General features: G+C 47.5%; 1 protein-coding gene across 5 annotated transcripts in view; it reads right to left on the minus strand.

Moving 5' to 3' along the window:
- KLF7 (KLF transcription factor 7) overlaps positions 1-16,840 on the minus strand; it is a 64,382-nt gene that overhangs the window by 11,984 nt on the left and 35,558 nt on the right. For 4 of the 5 annotated variants that reach the window (XR_005267300.2, XR_003498283.3, XM_027461151.3 and 1 more), the window contains exon 3: positions 4,313-4,436. The exons of the other annotated variant lie outside the window; for it this stretch is intronic. Coding sequence is in view for 2 of the 4 variants with exons in the window: in XM_027461151.3 (XP_027316952.1) it covers positions 4,313-4,436 (124 nt within the window). In the remaining 2 variants the exon portion in view is untranslated. The remainder of the gene's footprint in view (positions 1-4,312; positions 4,437-16,840) is intronic. 5 annotated transcript variants of the gene reach the window in all.

Raw genomic sequence — 16,840 nt, forward strand, 5'->3', positions numbered from 1 at the left:
GAAATGCAGTGAGACATGAGGAGCTGACAATGGACACTTTGCTTTCAGCGCAGCAGGCTCAGCACAGCTAGAATTTTCTAGCCCAGGGGTGCCAAAATCCACCCTTGGACCAACATCTCTCCCGTCAGTCTCAACTGAGAAAGCAGCATGCTCTGGCTACAGGGGCTGCCAAAACAAAACAACAGCTTGAGTGGCTGCCAAAAAGACATGCACCAGCTGGCACTTCAGTCTAGGACTAGTCATAAGACCACCACCCAAGCACGGCTTTTCCTCTCTGATTGTCTCTATGATAAATGTATCCCAGGAAATGTATGCTGAGTCACAACACAGCAAGATCTGTTAAAAATACGAATCCCAAACGCTGTTTCACATCAATTACCATAGTATAAGTATCTAGTGTATTTTTCGGCCCTATAATATTTTTATAGCTAATAAAATGGCACCATTCTTAGCTAATTTATAGCTAATAAAACGGTACAACGCTAATTGTTCACGTCATCCTGCTGACTGATTTGGTTAGTTCTAGCTGTTGGTAAGGCTGGTGGATAGGGACGTTTATTTTCAGCAGTATAACAGTCCCTACAAAAAGATACAGCTAAAACACGCTGTCCAAAAAAAAAGGTATTGATCAGTGGGCATATTTTTTTCCATTCTGGAACAAGAGCTAGCAGTGGGGGAGGCTCCACAGGATACACTGACAAGATAAACTCCTTCCTCCACAAAATTAAGAAGCAGCAGCTTGCTGGTCCCTAGTCCTGTCTATGAGGCAAGACTTTGCCCCACATCCCTGGCTCTGTGCCTCTTCCAGTTCTAGAGCAACACTGCACATGGTATGTGGGCCATCACAGTCTTCCCCATCATCCCTCCCCTAATCCAGCTCTTCCTAGGAAGGACAGTTTATGCTAGATTAAGACACCCTAATTCTGAAAGTCATACGGTGATGCACAAAGCAAAAATTCCCAACTCCCAAACATGATTCTCTCCCTTCTCTTTTTGCTCTATCTCCTTAGCAACACAGTACTGCTCAGCACTGAAGCCTCCACAGGAGAAAGAGGGAAGGTAAGAGAATACATTGCTCAGCCATCTTTCTTACCAGCTGTGGAGTTCCCACTGTGGGATTTGTGCATTTCTGCCAAGCATGCTCTTAACTGGCTGTCAAGAGAGGACACCAAGCACATACACTTACACTGGAGTATATACCTCAATAGGCTGGCACTGAGCTGCTATCTCCTAAGCACGTATTTATGCAGAACAAGCAAGTGCCACTGCCCTGTCATCTTCTTCCCTTTGGAGTGCTGAGGGCTTGCACTGTGTGAGGAACATAACCTACCTGTGTTTCTGAAGAGCATAACTCCTGGGGAATGCTAATAAACAGCATACCCCTGGTGTCTGGAAGGCACGAGGGACTTGTACGCTGCTTTCTGCACCACTTTAGCTGATTCTCCTTTCTCCCCTGCTGCCACCAAACCACATACCATTTGTTGTACATATGGTGCTACTCAAACCAGTGGTAGCTTGCCAGCTATAACTAACAACGTGATCTGTGGGGTGAATGGCATTTGGGCTGGGATAGGGCTGGGGACAGCAGCAGAAGAGAATCAAGTCTTCTCATCTCTTATGTTTTAGAATTGTCATGTACACAGGGGGCATGAATACCCCTTTGATGCTGGCCAGGAGGTCAGAGACACAACTGCATCTGAAAACAGACTGGAAAGGAATTGCAGCCACACCATGTGCACAACACTCCCCTTCTTTACTATATTGATCCCTGCTTTCATGCTCTGATTGCCAAGGTATGGCCTTCCCTTCTGAACAACAAGAGCTGTTCCCTTCTGAACAAAACAGTATGTTTTGTGCGATGTTGATGTTGTGAAAAGTGGATCCAAAAGGCTCCTTAAATTTTAGCAAGCCCGGATGTCTGAGGGAGTGACCACAACTCTTGTCAGTAATGGTGAGTGCAGAAGAGGGCAGCAGTTCAGATATGGAGCAACTGTTCTCCAGCTGGGAGCCCTGGCTCAGGAAGGAGCGTCTTTAGCATTAAATTCTGCCTAAATGGCTAGGGACAGATTTATGCACATTTCAGTGCTTACTTGAAGTGACATCTCCAATAGATGCGGACAGATGAATGAATGAAAAAAGGAAAAATAGTGGTATGGCAAAGTGGGCCAAAAGAATAGGCACCGGCACACTACAAGCTTGCAACTGATTGGAAAAGTAAATCCAAACCTGACTCCTACCACCGCACGCAGATGGCTTGTGCATGGAGTGCACAAAACCCAGCAGTCTTATTAATACATTTTTTCTTTTATTTACAGATTCAGCTGAAGAGCAGAAGTATTAGGTGGTTGCAAAAATGTATCTCTTGACTGCAGTAACTGAGTTGGCTGCCAAATAAAATATATATATATATAGGCAAGGATAATATGTAGATGGAGAAGAATTATTACTTAAAAAAGGACTGAAAGAGGCTGAAGAGTTGAAAATACCTATTTTACTTGTTAAATCTCTGCTAAAAATACTGTCTGTCCTGACACAGAAACCCTGCAGTTTTGCACTGCTTGTGTTTGTGTGCTTGTGGGGCTGGGGGTGGTTACTCTGTTCTTCAGAGAAAAAGACAAAGGCAATGCCTTACATTCGAAACAGAGAACATAAATGTCCTCCTTCACAAATGTGCTTATACCAAAGCAGAACTCCAGAGGTCCCTACTTGGTTTATCCTGTCCCTCACTCTGAGCAAACAAAAGATAATCCAGGGATAAAACAAAAGATAATCCAAGAGGAAGCTCTCTGTGGCAGAGGGGGGGCAGGAAGAGGGGAGACAAGGGGAGAAGAGTGCTCAAGGAGATGAAGCTCTTGGAAAGGCAGGATGTGAAAATGATCGAATTTCCTTCCCATAAAAGGATGGGGTCCCTTGTTTATGTCCCACACATCCTCTCTCCACGCATGTTCTCTGCTGGTCTGGTGTACCCAGAGGCTTCCTCGAGCCTTTATTGTATTACAAAAATGTTTTCTTATCAGAGCAGAGAACCTTAGTGCTGCATTAAAAAGATGGGTAATTTTCTTAAGTCTCTTTTAAAATATATATATAAATAGGATTAGCCGGATAACATGTTCAGATGCAAGCACATTATTTGATTACTCAATACTGGATCCAGGTTTTACCCAGGGCACTGCCAGTCTCCAGCTGGGGGGGTTCGAGGGGGAGAAGTGCTCATTGTTTGATCCTGTCAGTGCTGTCAAGAGTCATTACAGGGGTAATTGCTTTTGCTCCACCCTAATTTCTTATCATTTGGGACTGGAGATGGGGAGGAGGTTTTTCTTTTGGTTTTGTTTCTGAATTCAAAGAACCCAGCTTTCAAAAGAACCAGCACCAAGCAAGGACAAACAGAATTTTCAGACGACCTCATCGTTCATTCAGCAGCTAAAACGGTGAGGACTGCAAAAAGGTCGGCAGTGAGCAGCAGCTCCCATTGCTCTCACTGGGAGCTGCTGGGTGCCCAGCTCCCCCAGCAAAAGATTTCTGAGTCCCTGAAGGATGGCTGCATGACAGGCTCTTCAGGAAGCCTGGCTCTAGGCACCTACCAGGCTTTTAAATCTGTGCCCACACAAAATGAAGGGGCAGAGTATTTCCCACATCAAACAGACACCAAAGCTGAGATTTAGAACTGGAGGAAAAGATTCACTCATTAGCAGGAATTCACAGCAATCACTGATCCTACTCAAAACAATCCCATGACTGTGAATTGTCAGACTTGCCTAAAATACTCCTGTGCTCTCGAAGCTGAAGCACTTTGCTGTCTTCTTTTGACTCTCAGTTTCACCCCGGGAAGCACTGAGCCCTCTACTCAGTGGAAAGAGAAGACAATGATGTAGTAACTTTGTACAGAAATTAAGTGCTCTTTTCCCAGACTATTCTGTAGATTTTGGGCACCCATGACACAACAGCCACACACAGACCCCATGTGCCCTCTCGTACACCCAGGTATTCGTGAGGCCCGTCAGCTTCTGCAGACCACCCTGAAGTGGTCTGGGGCCCTCTGGACATCCTCTCTGCTTACAGAGTATTAGAAAAAGCTGTCCTATGGACTGAATCCTGTGCCCACAACAGACACTGGCACGTTTCAGTCAGACCTTTAACCAGTCCCACCTCTTTCTTTGTGCGCTCCGTGGCTCAGGGACTCAGGCAGTGGGACACAAGGCCAAGAGAAGCCTCTGTGCTGAGGGCCAGGCCTCTGCTCTCAGGGAGCTGGCAGCTCCGTGCCGCCCACCATGGCCACATTTTGCTCAAACACCGCGTGAGGAGGCAGCATTACCTGTCACAATGGTTGCATTTAAAGGGCTTTGCACCCGTGTGCTTTCTGTAATGCCTCGTGAGCTCGTCGCTCCGTGCAAAACGCCACTCGCACCCTTCCCACGAGCACTTGTAAGGCTTCTCACCTGCAGAGGGGAGGAGAGAAGAGTCAGCACGGCAGCAGCATTACTGAGCACTCAACTTGCAAATCCTGTGACCGCCCCCCTCACCCCTTTCCCACTTGGGTAGTTTAACCCACATTGAGTCATTCACAGCCAGAGCACGATGGGCAGGCTAACCCAAACTGAGTCACACGATTCATGGCCAGAGCACGACGCAAACCACTTAGGGCTTATGAGGCATTGTACTGGGGATGGGTCCAGCTCCAACATTCCAGCTGTTAAAACATCCAGTTTCCCATTTCTAACAAAGCCCGTCAACTGCTCTTCAAACAAACCCTCAGGATGTCCCCAGACCTCGCCCTCTGTGCTGCTGGGGCCTGATTTCCAGTCAGCCTTTCAGCTCACTCTGTGCTCGCAGGCTGAATTACTGTGGTAGCTGTGAGAGGCTGTACCCATGCCAAAACCCCGCAGGTGGAAGCTGGTCATACCGCCACCTGGGCACCCCCAGGAGCAACCACCTCTGGACAGGGAGTGCAAGAAGAGAAACGTTTTCTTCTTTAAATGAGCTGCTCCTTCAGTCTTTTTGCACTACACCTGGATCAGCTGTTATTCCACCCCCAAAATACGAACCACACCACTGAAGCAATGAAGTGGTATGTCAGGAGAGTCTGGTCTTCTGTGTTCACTTTCACCTATCTTCTGACACAGACCAGCCTCTGTGGATCTATGGTGTAACATCCGTGAGTCCCTCATGCCTTCTGATGGAGACTTCCAAGACCTCATGCCTCCCCTCTCCTCATTCCGTGCCCATGTATTCATGCACACGCACATTTATCATCTCCCCCCAGATCAAATGCTCCAGTGCTTCTCCTCGAGCATAAACTCAAAGTCACGGCTGCCCACACTGTCAGCACAGTGTGGATGCATTAGAAGAGGAAGAAGTTGAGATAAAATGCTGACAAGAAATCACTTTTGCTAGTAAGCTACTAAGCCAGCAATTATAAACAGAGAAGGGACTTATTTATTTGTTCTTAAAATTGCTAAGAAGGCAATCTTTAAAAAAAAAAAGCCACTGACCAAACTGAAGTTGCAATACGTATGACCTCTCTACTTGGCCACAGCAGATAAATTTCTCGGCGCAGAGAGGCAGATTTCTATATTTAGCGTGTCTATTCAGCAGGTAAAGGACTGAGATCTGATTATGGGAGCCCTACGTATTTCAAAGTGACAAATTGGAGAGGCCAAAAGAGCAATAAAAGTGAAGAGGGCAGGATAATTGCATGAAAATACATTTTAAAAAGCTGTTTTGTGGTGAGTGAGTTTCTACAAACTTCTCATTGCACAGGCAGCTCTGCTGCACTCTGGTCCCCTGCCCCAGCAGGGTGAGGTGTTTGTGAACTGGAGTTGAGCCATTTTAACAGACTCTGAGAAGTTTGTTGGGCACAGTAACTCAATTAAAGGATTTATGGGAATGAAGCAATGGAGAGGGTGCAGCAGCAGACAAGACTTCACCAAAATACGGAATTGTGCCCTCAGTCCCCAAAACCAGAAAGGCCAGCCTGGATGTCTCTGCTGTGTGCCACAATCCACCACGGGGACGTGCCCAACAAGACAATGGGCTGAGCCAATAATAACCCTGTCCCACTTAGACTCAGCCTGTCTGGTCAGCTCTGCAGGCTTGCATATTTTTATTGAAAAAACAAAACAAAACAAAACTTTTTTCACAGAGGGAAAAAAAAGGGGGAAGAAAATTCTTGTTAGTGAGCCAAGTGCTGGTGTCTTGTTTCTGTGCTGGTTACTCAGCTGTAATTCAAACACTGCTACCAGCACTGTCGCAGACGCCAGAACTGCAGTTGCTTCAGCACTGTCCCCTCGACAGCCCGTGACATCCTACCTGGCACATTGCATTCGATCTCCCCTTGTCAGAGGAAAAGGATTTCCCCAGCCCTGGTCATGTCTCTGATGGTGCAGCGGTTCCGTGTGAGCAGTTCCTGCATTATTTTTAAAAGCTGTCAATAAATGGGCCTCGGTGATAATCCAGCTTCCTTGGTTCTCTGACGCTCTCTAGTGCCTACCTCAGAGTGGAGACAGCAAGGCAGACAAACCGCCTTGTAGTGCGTTTACTACACACACTGTAAAGAGAAGGCAAGGGACGAATGCCCAGCCAGATCTGGCAGGAACAGCCAGCCTGAACAATACAGCCGCCTACGGAGCAGAAGGGTGAAGGGAAAACATCATGGGCTTTCTATGAAACAAGGGCTATTAGGACTGAAGCTGTGTTTGGCTTGTTAACATTTGTCAAGAGCTTTGAAAATGTACAGTGCTATATATAGGTTACGAGAGACAGAAATGCCAAGCGTGATTACTGGTAAACCCACGGGATGCCACACATCTCCATTATTTGCTCCAGGGTCTCCTCTCTCAAGTGTTCCTGATTTGGCCTTGTGTTGCCCTGAGCTTTTTGTTTTCGGATGCTTTTCCTCTGTAAGCGAAGCCCCGCTCCACGACATGCCAGAAGTACCTCTTTGTGCTCCCAGGCAGCACGCTGCCGTGCAGAGCTCTGCGTGGCACAGCATAAAGGCGAAGGAGCACGGTGACCTTTAAAGCCATGTCAGACAGGCTCCTTGACCCAGAGACCTCAGAAAGGTTAGATCCCCTGCCCTCCCGCAGCCACTCAAAAACACGAGAGGGCACAAAGTGAGAGACCTCTGTGTCTCTGTACGTGAGGATGAAAAACAAACTGCTTCCTAATGGCTGCTCTCGTCTCACCCACAGATGAAATGAAAGCTCTCTTGCCAAGGTGTGTGTCAGGAGGAAGCGTGGGAATGGAAAAGGGGGAGAAGCCCCTCCTACCTCACTGCTGGCAACGGCAGGCAGAAGAAACGGGAAGGATCGTTTCCATGTGCCAGGCTGCTCTTCTGTTGTTGTAGAGGATTAGCGAGAATAAAAGGATAGATGGCGAAATCCTCCTCTGCTGAAGGCAATGGCAAAACTCCCACTCTCTTCTACTGGGCCAGGATCTCCCCCTTTCTAACAAATTAATTATGAGCTTCAAAATCCAATTAAAAATGGGAACATCACAGAGCTGTGCCATACTGACTTTTTCCAGGCTCTAATTCCTCACAATTAAAAACCACACTTAAACCTCGTGCCTGCGAGCCACTCCCTGGAAGGAGGCTCTCCTCTTTAAGTCACCTTTACCCAACACAAGGGACTGTGCAGTGCTTATACAAGTTCATAAACCCACATTTTTCCACGTGTACTCCACAGAGGAGCCAGAGCACATCTAAAAAGAAGCTGATGCCCAGATATGCAGCTGCTAAAGGCTGTGCTGCTGCAGCTCAGGACGTGCTCCACACCACGGGGACAGCTTAGCCTCCATGCACCCACGGGCACACCAAGCAAGGGCAGGCAGCCAGCGACGTGGGCACACTTCGAAGCATCAGATTATGCAGTTTTCTGAGACAAGCACGAGTGTTCCCACAACGTACCACTTGTTTACAGAAAAATCCTAGCAGTGCCCCAGAGCAGTGGCGAGGTGGAGAGCACCGTGTAGTGATTTCGAACCTGCTGACCGCACTGGTTTCTCGAGGCAGCATCACATTGGTGAGCAGTGCGGAGCCAAAAAAGCGAGCTGCAGAGGGAAACCGTGGTCAGGCTTCCCAGCACGCCTGCTGCATGTGCTTCAGGAGTGTTATTTCTGGCTGTGAATGGGGGCAACCTGGAGAGCGACCCCAAAAGTGGATTTCTGAACTACAGAAAACGCTCACATGGACACATCCTTAGTTGCATGCTGAGGGCGCCTGAGGAGCAGCCCGCAGATGCTGTGAGCGCACAGACCACTAGGCTGAAAGCTACTGATCAGTCCCTGGCCCATTTTTATCTTTTCATGTTCCCAGAGCATATATTCATATCCTGAGATGGGGCTGTTTGGGGAAGAAGCTCTCTGTTCCACTTCTATTCCTGGCATTTCACACAACTTAGCTCTCCTTCTAAATACTCCCCCAAAGTACACTTCAGTAACAGGCTGGCCCTCCATCCCTCTTCATTTCATCCACCCTTGTCTAGCCTTGTAACTGAAGGACAAAGAATTTTGCAAATTTATGGGCAACATGCAATGATGAAGCTAAAATCTACGAGAACCATAGCAACAATCCACAAAACTTTGGTACCCCTGAAATCAGGTCACTGTTCCTTTGGTGACTAAGATAAATGAAAGACTACACATTAAGCACCCAGTTATGAAAAATCAGCAGCGATTGGTACAGGTTTCTCTTAAAAGCTAAAGGTTTTTCATTTGAAAATATGAAAGAGTCAAGCACACAACCCCAGCAACACTGCAACACTGGTAAACACACCAGGTTCCCAGTTACTGTTGATAGACTGGGGCTGGTTTTACAATGAAGCCACTTCACCAGACTTCTGGACTTGTCGGGTCGTTTTGCAGCCTCAGACATACTTGGTGAGCTTCATCTCATGCAACTTCACGTACCAAAAAGCATAATCAGAAATAATCACCTACTGCTCCTTTTGATGTTAACGGAGAGACAACGGCGTGTGCGGAGTGGGACACATCAGGCCCCAGTTACACCAAAGCTGCAGGTGAATTTCTCTCCCTTGGTCGTACAGGGGAGCAGCTCCATCACAGGTTGCTGTGTATTTGCTCTCCAAGCACAAAATGGAAACCATCAGGTCTTCTCTCCCATACGCTTAGATTGCAAACCCTATACAAGCCTCAGCAATACAGATTCTCTCAAAAAATAGCACAAAACACCTTGCTACCTATACACCCCAGAACCATCTAGGTGCAGGGCATATTTCTTTGTACAAGGAGTAAGAAGAGTCAGCTCACTGCAGACATCTCGGAGTGGCAGTCCCAACAGAGACCAGTTAGTAAAAACATTATGGTTATGGGAGAGACAGGAACAATAACAGGATCATTGTCATGACCAGAAATCTGCTGCACAAAAGGAGGAAGCCAGGGATATTATACATCTTACATTTTACAGTATTTATTGCCAACCCTAGGGGTTTAAAAAGTCTATGAGTCCAGTCTCCCACAAAAATAATGAGATTTTCAAGATGAAGACAGTAAGACAGAGAGATCATTTGCCTTCTGGTTTGGAGATAACCTAGGGTCATGATTTGAAACTTCTCTTTGCAGCCCTGAAGACTAAAAACATTTGTTATTAAAACCAAGCACATGCACATACACACACAAACAGAGAAAGGAGGTTGTTCCCTACTCCCTGGATTTTGGGAGGGGTGACTTCAGAAGAAAACCCTACAGATTTGGGGATGTGCATGATAAGATCAAGCAATACTGCAGGGTGAGACCCTGGCTTCATCAGTCATTGGAGAAATGCCCATTAAGGCTTGAGTTTCACCCTGCATCTTTACAGAATCAAAAGTAAACAAGCATATTAAGATTATCCTGTGTGTCTGTTTCCTTCTGCCTCCCCATACACCCCAACTTAAACACCACAGCACAAATACATGCTGCTTACAGTGTGCTTAGTAAAATAAGCAAGCAGTTTAAGCCCCGTGGTCCTGCAATAACTTCAGTAAGACAGATCAACAGTGGAGAATCCCAGTGAAAACCCTCACTGGTATACCTCACTGCTAAAACACGGTACAGTTAAGAGCCCCATTTTGTCTGTATGCCTGAGTTAGCCAAAAAGGCTTAAAGAAACTGAGGAAAAAAACAAATCCTGTCTGAATGCACATTTTGAAGGCTAGTCAAATAAGATGTTTGTTACGCCGTGCTTTAACAGCTCCTTAATATGTTATGTAAGTACATAAAAATAGCATGTGAAAGTCTTTAAAAAAACAGGAACACCCCCTGAAAAATCGCCATGTGTTCTAATCCACAGAGAATTATTTACATACAGTTTCAAGATCCAAAAAAAAAAAAAGTTTTCTGAAAGAAACACAAAGCATCTCCTTCATTTTTAAAATCCGTGATTAAAATACTACTCAAAATGAAACTAGTTCTAGAAGCCTCAATGTCTAAAAATATGTCCTGAAAGACAGCTTTAGCTACGCTTGCTCTAAGACTGGCGTTCTTGGAGAACCAGACAAACTGCAAATTACAACTGAAAAAGGAATTAAATGTAAGATTTCTCGCCTGGATTTCTCCCATAAGGACGCTCTGGGGGCCCGAGTCGTGCAAAGAGAATGTGTGAAGAACCACGTAGTCCCACTGGCTTTTTCAGAGAGTGTTTTAATAACTTTCCTCGCCACCCTTTCCGAGAAATCCTTCTGGGACCTACTGTTCTGGGGCTGGGGGCTGGGAACGTGCCGTCGCGCCGAGCCGCGGTGTCAGCGCTGGGACGGGGCCACGCAGAAGGACACCGCGGAGACGCCGGCAGCCGGTGGGTTTTCGGTGAGAAGCAGCCCCCCGGCTTGCCTCGCGGAGAAACGCCAGGCAGGCGCTTGTATTTGCTTTGCAGTTTATTACAAAAGTCTGCCACGGCACAATGGGAAGCCTAATGTGGAACATCACATTAACAATATTTTATATTTATGTAGCACTCTTCATCTCTAAGGGTCCCTGAGAGCTTTACAAGCTACATACGTGGCATACCAATGAAGCCGAGCCATAATTCTTCTAATTAGCTGAATATCAGCACACATCACATGGCACAACAGAAAATGTTACTGGTCACTCCTCTCTTCATATGGAAAGTGCTACGTGATATTTACCAGCAGCACGTTGCAGAAGGAAATTCAGTTTTAAGGACTCTGGAAAAAATGCAGTCTCCTAACCAAAGAGGTCTCCTTTACGGCCGTGTCTGTCCCCCCACGTCGCGTACACGCACTCCCCAAATAGGAGACACAGAGGAGGAGCCCGAGATCTGCTGCTTGTTGCATGGCCCCACTTCCACGCTGAATTCAGCGAGTTACCATCGGATGCATGGCTCAGACAGCTGCTTTGCTGGTGTGGCTACAGAAAAGCTGGAGAGCTGCTGCAGTTCAGTGCACGACAACATCACCCTCCTTTTAATGCCACTAAGTTCATTTCTTCAGCAAAAAGGACGAGCAGGCTATTTAATACACACAGCCTCTGGAAGTCAATGCCGCCATCTAAGTGTATGTGCATGCAACCCATCAACCAGTAAAACTAATTATAAAAATCAATTTCAGATACTTTTCGGAGCCTTTCATTCCTCAATATACTCCTAATTGATTTTTGTTGGAGAAATAGAAAGGGTAGTTATTATTTTTATTATTACAAAGGAAGGCAGGAGGGGCCGTGGTCAGTGTTTTAAGTGGCTCACCGATCCTTTCTACCCAAAAAGAGAAAAAAGGAAAAACAGCATTTTATTCACAGTTTTGCCACCTGCTGGAAAGATGGAAAAGCCTTTGAAAGGGTGACAAAGCACAAGAGAAAAGCTGGCAGTAGACAGTGCAGGGCAGAAGAGGAATGTGACAGGATTGTGAAAAACACAATGTGAGAAGGTTGTACCTATTTATAGACGGGCAGAGATGATCAAGTGTAAAAGCAGTACATTGCCGTGAACGCTGTACAGCTCCTTTCATCCAAAAAGGTCAGAAGTGCCCTTATAGAGAGATGGCTCTAATCATGTCTGTATCAGAGACGGGCGAAAAGAGGTTAAGAACCAGCCCCGCTGTCCAATCAGTCTTTCTACCAGCTTCAAAGCTCCGGACCAGTCCCTAGGGGCCTTGCCAAAGCTCGTCTACCAAGCCGGCAGCAGTCTTCCGCAGGCAGTGATTCAGGACACAAAAACAAATGAATTTTTGCAGCCTTATTTCTTGCACACACACACACAAGCGCCCAACGCACACGCACAAAGCCCGCTTGCCTAGCTGAAATGCAGAACGAAGCGAAGCACGCGGCAGCGCTCCAAGAAATGGAAATACTCCTTTTTGTACCCTCCTTGAGCGCCAGCCGGGGCGCGCAGCCCAGCCTTGTGCCCCCTGAAGTGCACAGCCCAGCCTTGTGCCCCTGAATTGCCGGTGCATCCTCGGCCAGCCCGGCCCAGGGGACGGCAGCAGGGCAGCCGGCAGCATCCCCGGCAGCAAGGCTACCCAATTAAGCCTCCGGAGCGAGTGAGCGAGGGGGGAAGGAAAATTAAAATTGAAAAAAAAAAAAAAAAAAGGAGAAGAAGAAAGAAAGGCAAGGCTGGAGTTGCTTGGCAACGCGAGGGCAGGAGCAGCTGTGCAGCAGGTCGGGCTGGTACCCAGGCGCCCGGCTGGCCCATCAGCATCCTGCACGCCCCGCATTTCGTGCCGGGGTCTCCTAGTAACAGGCGGTGCACGCCGGGCTGCTGCGCATCCCCTCCTCGCCTCCTGCTTCTCCCCGGCAGGCACGGCATCGCTGTTTGCCCTAATTACACATTCTCCGCTGCTTCAAGCTGCCATTACTTTGGTCCCCAGAGGAGCAGCAAGAACTTTAAAAAAAATCTCCTCTAATAAGGGTTTTTAGTTTCGAATGCAGCGGAGCTCTGCGAGCTCGAAGATGCAAGGCGAGGCAGTGGCGGCAGAAGCAGCAGATGAAAAGAGAAAAATTCAGCAGTTCACTGGGTCAGATTTTTCCAGGACCCCGCAATAGATCTTTTCCCTTTGTTTTTTTCTAAATTATACCAGAGGGTGAGCAGTGATGAGAGCCCTTTATGGGCCCTGGCGCCTATTTATATCATCCAGAGCAGTGTAGTAAAGGTCTGCGCTTTGGACACTTGCAGTTTAGGCCAAGAGTTTCTGAGAAATTCCATGCAAAAAGCAAAGGTAACGTCCCAGGCAGAATATAAAAAATATTTATCAGTGACCAGAATTGACAAAAAAGCAAGTGAAGAGGAAGAGATGCCCCCTGTCCCAAATGCTAACATTTTAAGTTTTTTTTTTTTTTTCCATATTTTTGCTAATGAACGTGGCTTTTCATTTACTCAAACTATTGCAGTGCTGATGGGTCTCGCTATTTATGTGCCTCTTCCTTTCCTCCCCTTTGCCACTGAAAAATCAGGGATGCAGACTGGCAGAGACAGCACGGGAATAAAACACGAGGGGAAAATAAAATATCTTCCTTTCTGTTTCCTGGTTTTGTCGAGAACAACAAGAAGAAAGGAACGAGACCCAGGATGCTTTCATTCATTCAGACACCAGCTTTGATTTGGGGGTGCGGGAAGCCGTGTGTTTGGCTGTATAAAATACACCCTGTGCCAGGGCCAGCGGGGGCAGGCGGGTGATGCTTTGGCAGGAGACGCCGTCCCTCTGGCCGCTGCCTCTCTCGGGGGCTCGTGGCAGCTCCTAGCAGTGCAGGCAGCAGGAGCTGCTCGCTGCTTCGTGGAGCACGTCGTGGTCAAAAGGTCTCGGCAACGCTGCCGGGCAAACCCGGGCGAACCAAGGGGCCCGGTCTCCAGAGCACGAGGCAGCCAGTAAAGGTGATGAACTCTGCCGGCTAGGAAGTGTATTCGTCTGCATTTGGGGAAAGTTTGCACGATGATCACCTTCCCAGAGCTAGGACTTCAGAGGCTCTAAGCATTAAGGGAGACAGAAGCACCCTGCTGGAAATCCCCCAGGTCATCCATGCTGCTGGGTGAGCGTAAATGAGGAATGATGCAAGTGCACTACAAAACCCCACTGCTGGGTGACGCTGCATCTTCAGAGGGAAAATCTTAGAGAATAAAGACACCTTCTGTATGAAATGTGTTCCCTAATACATGTCCAAAGTCAAACAAAGCCCAGGAAACCACCTGGAGAAACCACTGTTGGGATTCTCTGGGTTTCACGATGAACTGACAATAAAATTGCATACACACTCATACAAAAGTCATTTCACAACAGATCAGAGCTTAGTCCGTTCCAGTTAATTTTCACCCAGATATTCACAGATAAAGGTCTTCTACTCAAAGGCTATTTTTCATTACAGAGGCCAAGATTTTAGCTTAACTTGTTACACTGAGCAAAGCTCTCTTCTCTCTGCCCATGCCCAACACACATGCCACATTCTCCTAAAAAACAAGTATTTTTCCTCCAACTTCTAAAATAACAAACAGCAGCCATGCTGGAAAAATACCAAATGTGGAAAAATTCAGCTTCAGGGAAAAGCTTAGCAGAGCAACACGTGACCAACACGAAGATGCCCAAATGGAAGTTCATGCAAAATTAACCGTAACGGGTTCCGTGCACTTACATATCGAACAAAAGTGTATGCAGATACGCACGCCTGTATTTTTATGGCATTCATTTCCAAGAACTAATACATGCTTCTAGTGCACTAATGATCACTTATGGTCATCATAAAAAACTAGAATGACATTGCAAAATTGTCCAGCTAATCTATTAAGTTCCCTCTGTTGGTGGTAAGCGCCCAGAGGACTTGGAGCAAGGAAAAAATCCCCACTAAACTCCGCATGTGCACAGTTCAGCAACGGGGACACCTTTCCTTCAGAACTCAGCTGGTGATCCGCTTTCATCTGGAAGCACAGGCTCGTCACTGTTAGCTTGGCTAGCACGCCTGTAAATGTTTTTCCAGCTTTCAGTTCTTCAAGCCCCAGTTTTCGGTCCCAGGTTTCAAAGGCCAGGCACCCCCAGGCGCAATCTGCCCACGGCAGCACGTGTGTGTCTATCTACAGATGGGGCTGCTAGGGCTGAGAACTGGCCCGCACATTTCTTAAAGGCTTTCAGTTCTTATTAAGCCTTCTATCACGTATAAAGCTGGCCAATAGAAAGATTTGGGGTCTCCGGTGAAACAAAGGTTCTGGGCACTCCCAGAGACTGCGGATAAAGAGGGTCCCATGCAGGATTTTGTCCTCCCCTTTCTAACAGGTATGCACCAGTCTTTAAAACTCCCTTCGCTTGAAGTCCTTGTTTCGTATTCATTTCACTCTACAGCAGTGCACTACAATTTGCTGCTTGACATTTGGTAACCAACTGGCTTTTGGCAGCGGTGTTAGACAAAAAGTTTTCTGAAGACACAAATAGAGTTTTTCCCTGAACTCCAGCAAAACAGAAACAGACAGTTTGACACATGAAATCCACCCTACAGTCTCGGCATCAGATGCTTGCCCTTTACCTACCTTGAAATACATTTTCTCAGACATCATTCCTAGTGCTAGTGCAGGTCTGTGCCATACCATGGGCACCAACTACACCGCGGTGGCCACGGTGTTACCTGGCTCTGGACCTCTCCTGGCAGAAGCATGGACGCCCCCACTGTGTTTAGGTCAGCTGAGACAAAGCCTTGCAGCTCAGCTGTTCCTGCGGGCAAAGCTGTACAAGGGGTGTGAAGGGCAGGCTCTGTGCTGGGGGAAAGCCCCTTGACCTGCACACTGGGCTCCTGGGCTCTTGCCCAGATGTAACCTAGACTTGGACACCCCCGCTGTGCTTAGAGGACTGACCTGGAGCCTGCTTTTAAGACATGTGGCAGCACATTTGGCTTTTTCTGCCCAGAGTGCTTCAGGTCTCCCAGGCTGCTCAGGTCCTTCTCCTCCAGCAAGCCCACCTCAGCCTAAGGTGGCACCTCCACACACACACATCTCTGTTTCAGGCCCGGTGTGACATCAAATATTTCACAAGCACCAGTGTTTTTATTTTTCTTTTGTTCAAAGCAAAGTTTCTGATCCTTAACCTGCTGTTTGTATCCAGTGCGGGACACCAGCAACACGAAGGGACCCTGGCAGAAAGCAACTGAGGGTTTTTAGTTTGAGGTCTTACTCCGTGAGCCATATCCTTCACCCCCGTTCTTGGCTGCCTCTGAGGGGCTCAGGGATGGATGTGAAGAAAACATGGGATGACAAACTAGAGGGGGCTTCTCTGTGCCTCACTGGGGCAGCCTGCCCCAACACTTGGAGGTGCCTGCACTCTCCCTTCTGCAGCTGCCAGCAGGCAGCAAACAGCACTTTCTAGGTCTCCCTTGTGCCAAAAATCACGTGGCACACAACCAACCAACCAACCAACACCTATTTACATTTCCAAACCCAAACAGTCAGACTGTCTCCCTACCTGTGCTACTGAATTGCAAATGATGGAACAGAAACAGAGGAGTGAGAATGGAGGTACCGGCAACCAAGCAGTGGCTGAACACAGGCGTTTCAAATGGCGAAGGCTGCTTTTGGCAGAGCCCATCCTTCTGTCTGCACCGCTCACAAAGCTTGCTCCTCAGCCTGAGCTCCCACTGTAGTAATGACGTGAGGCTCTGGCCCTCCACACTGAAATCACAAGACTCCCCTCCCAACTTGCCAAGTGGTTAAACGGCTTCAAAAAGAGAAAGTTTTTTAAAAGCTTGTGATCAGGTCGGGCTTATTTCAACCAGCTTTGATTAAAAACAAAACCAAAAACCAGCAACACACATCCTTCCAACTTGGCAGTGCAACTGAAAACAAATCCAGCCACGAATGAAGGTCTTCCTCACACCCCCTCTCCTTCCCCAACTCCCTTCTCTCGTTTCCAGCACCTAACTCACCCGC

This window comes from Anas platyrhynchos, chromosome 7 (assembly GCF_047663525.1).
Source record: "Anas platyrhynchos isolate ZD024472 breed Pekin duck chromosome 7, IASCAAS_PekinDuck_T2T, whole genome shotgun sequence".
NCBI lineage: Eukaryota > Metazoa > Chordata > Aves > Anseriformes > Anatidae > Anas > Anas platyrhynchos.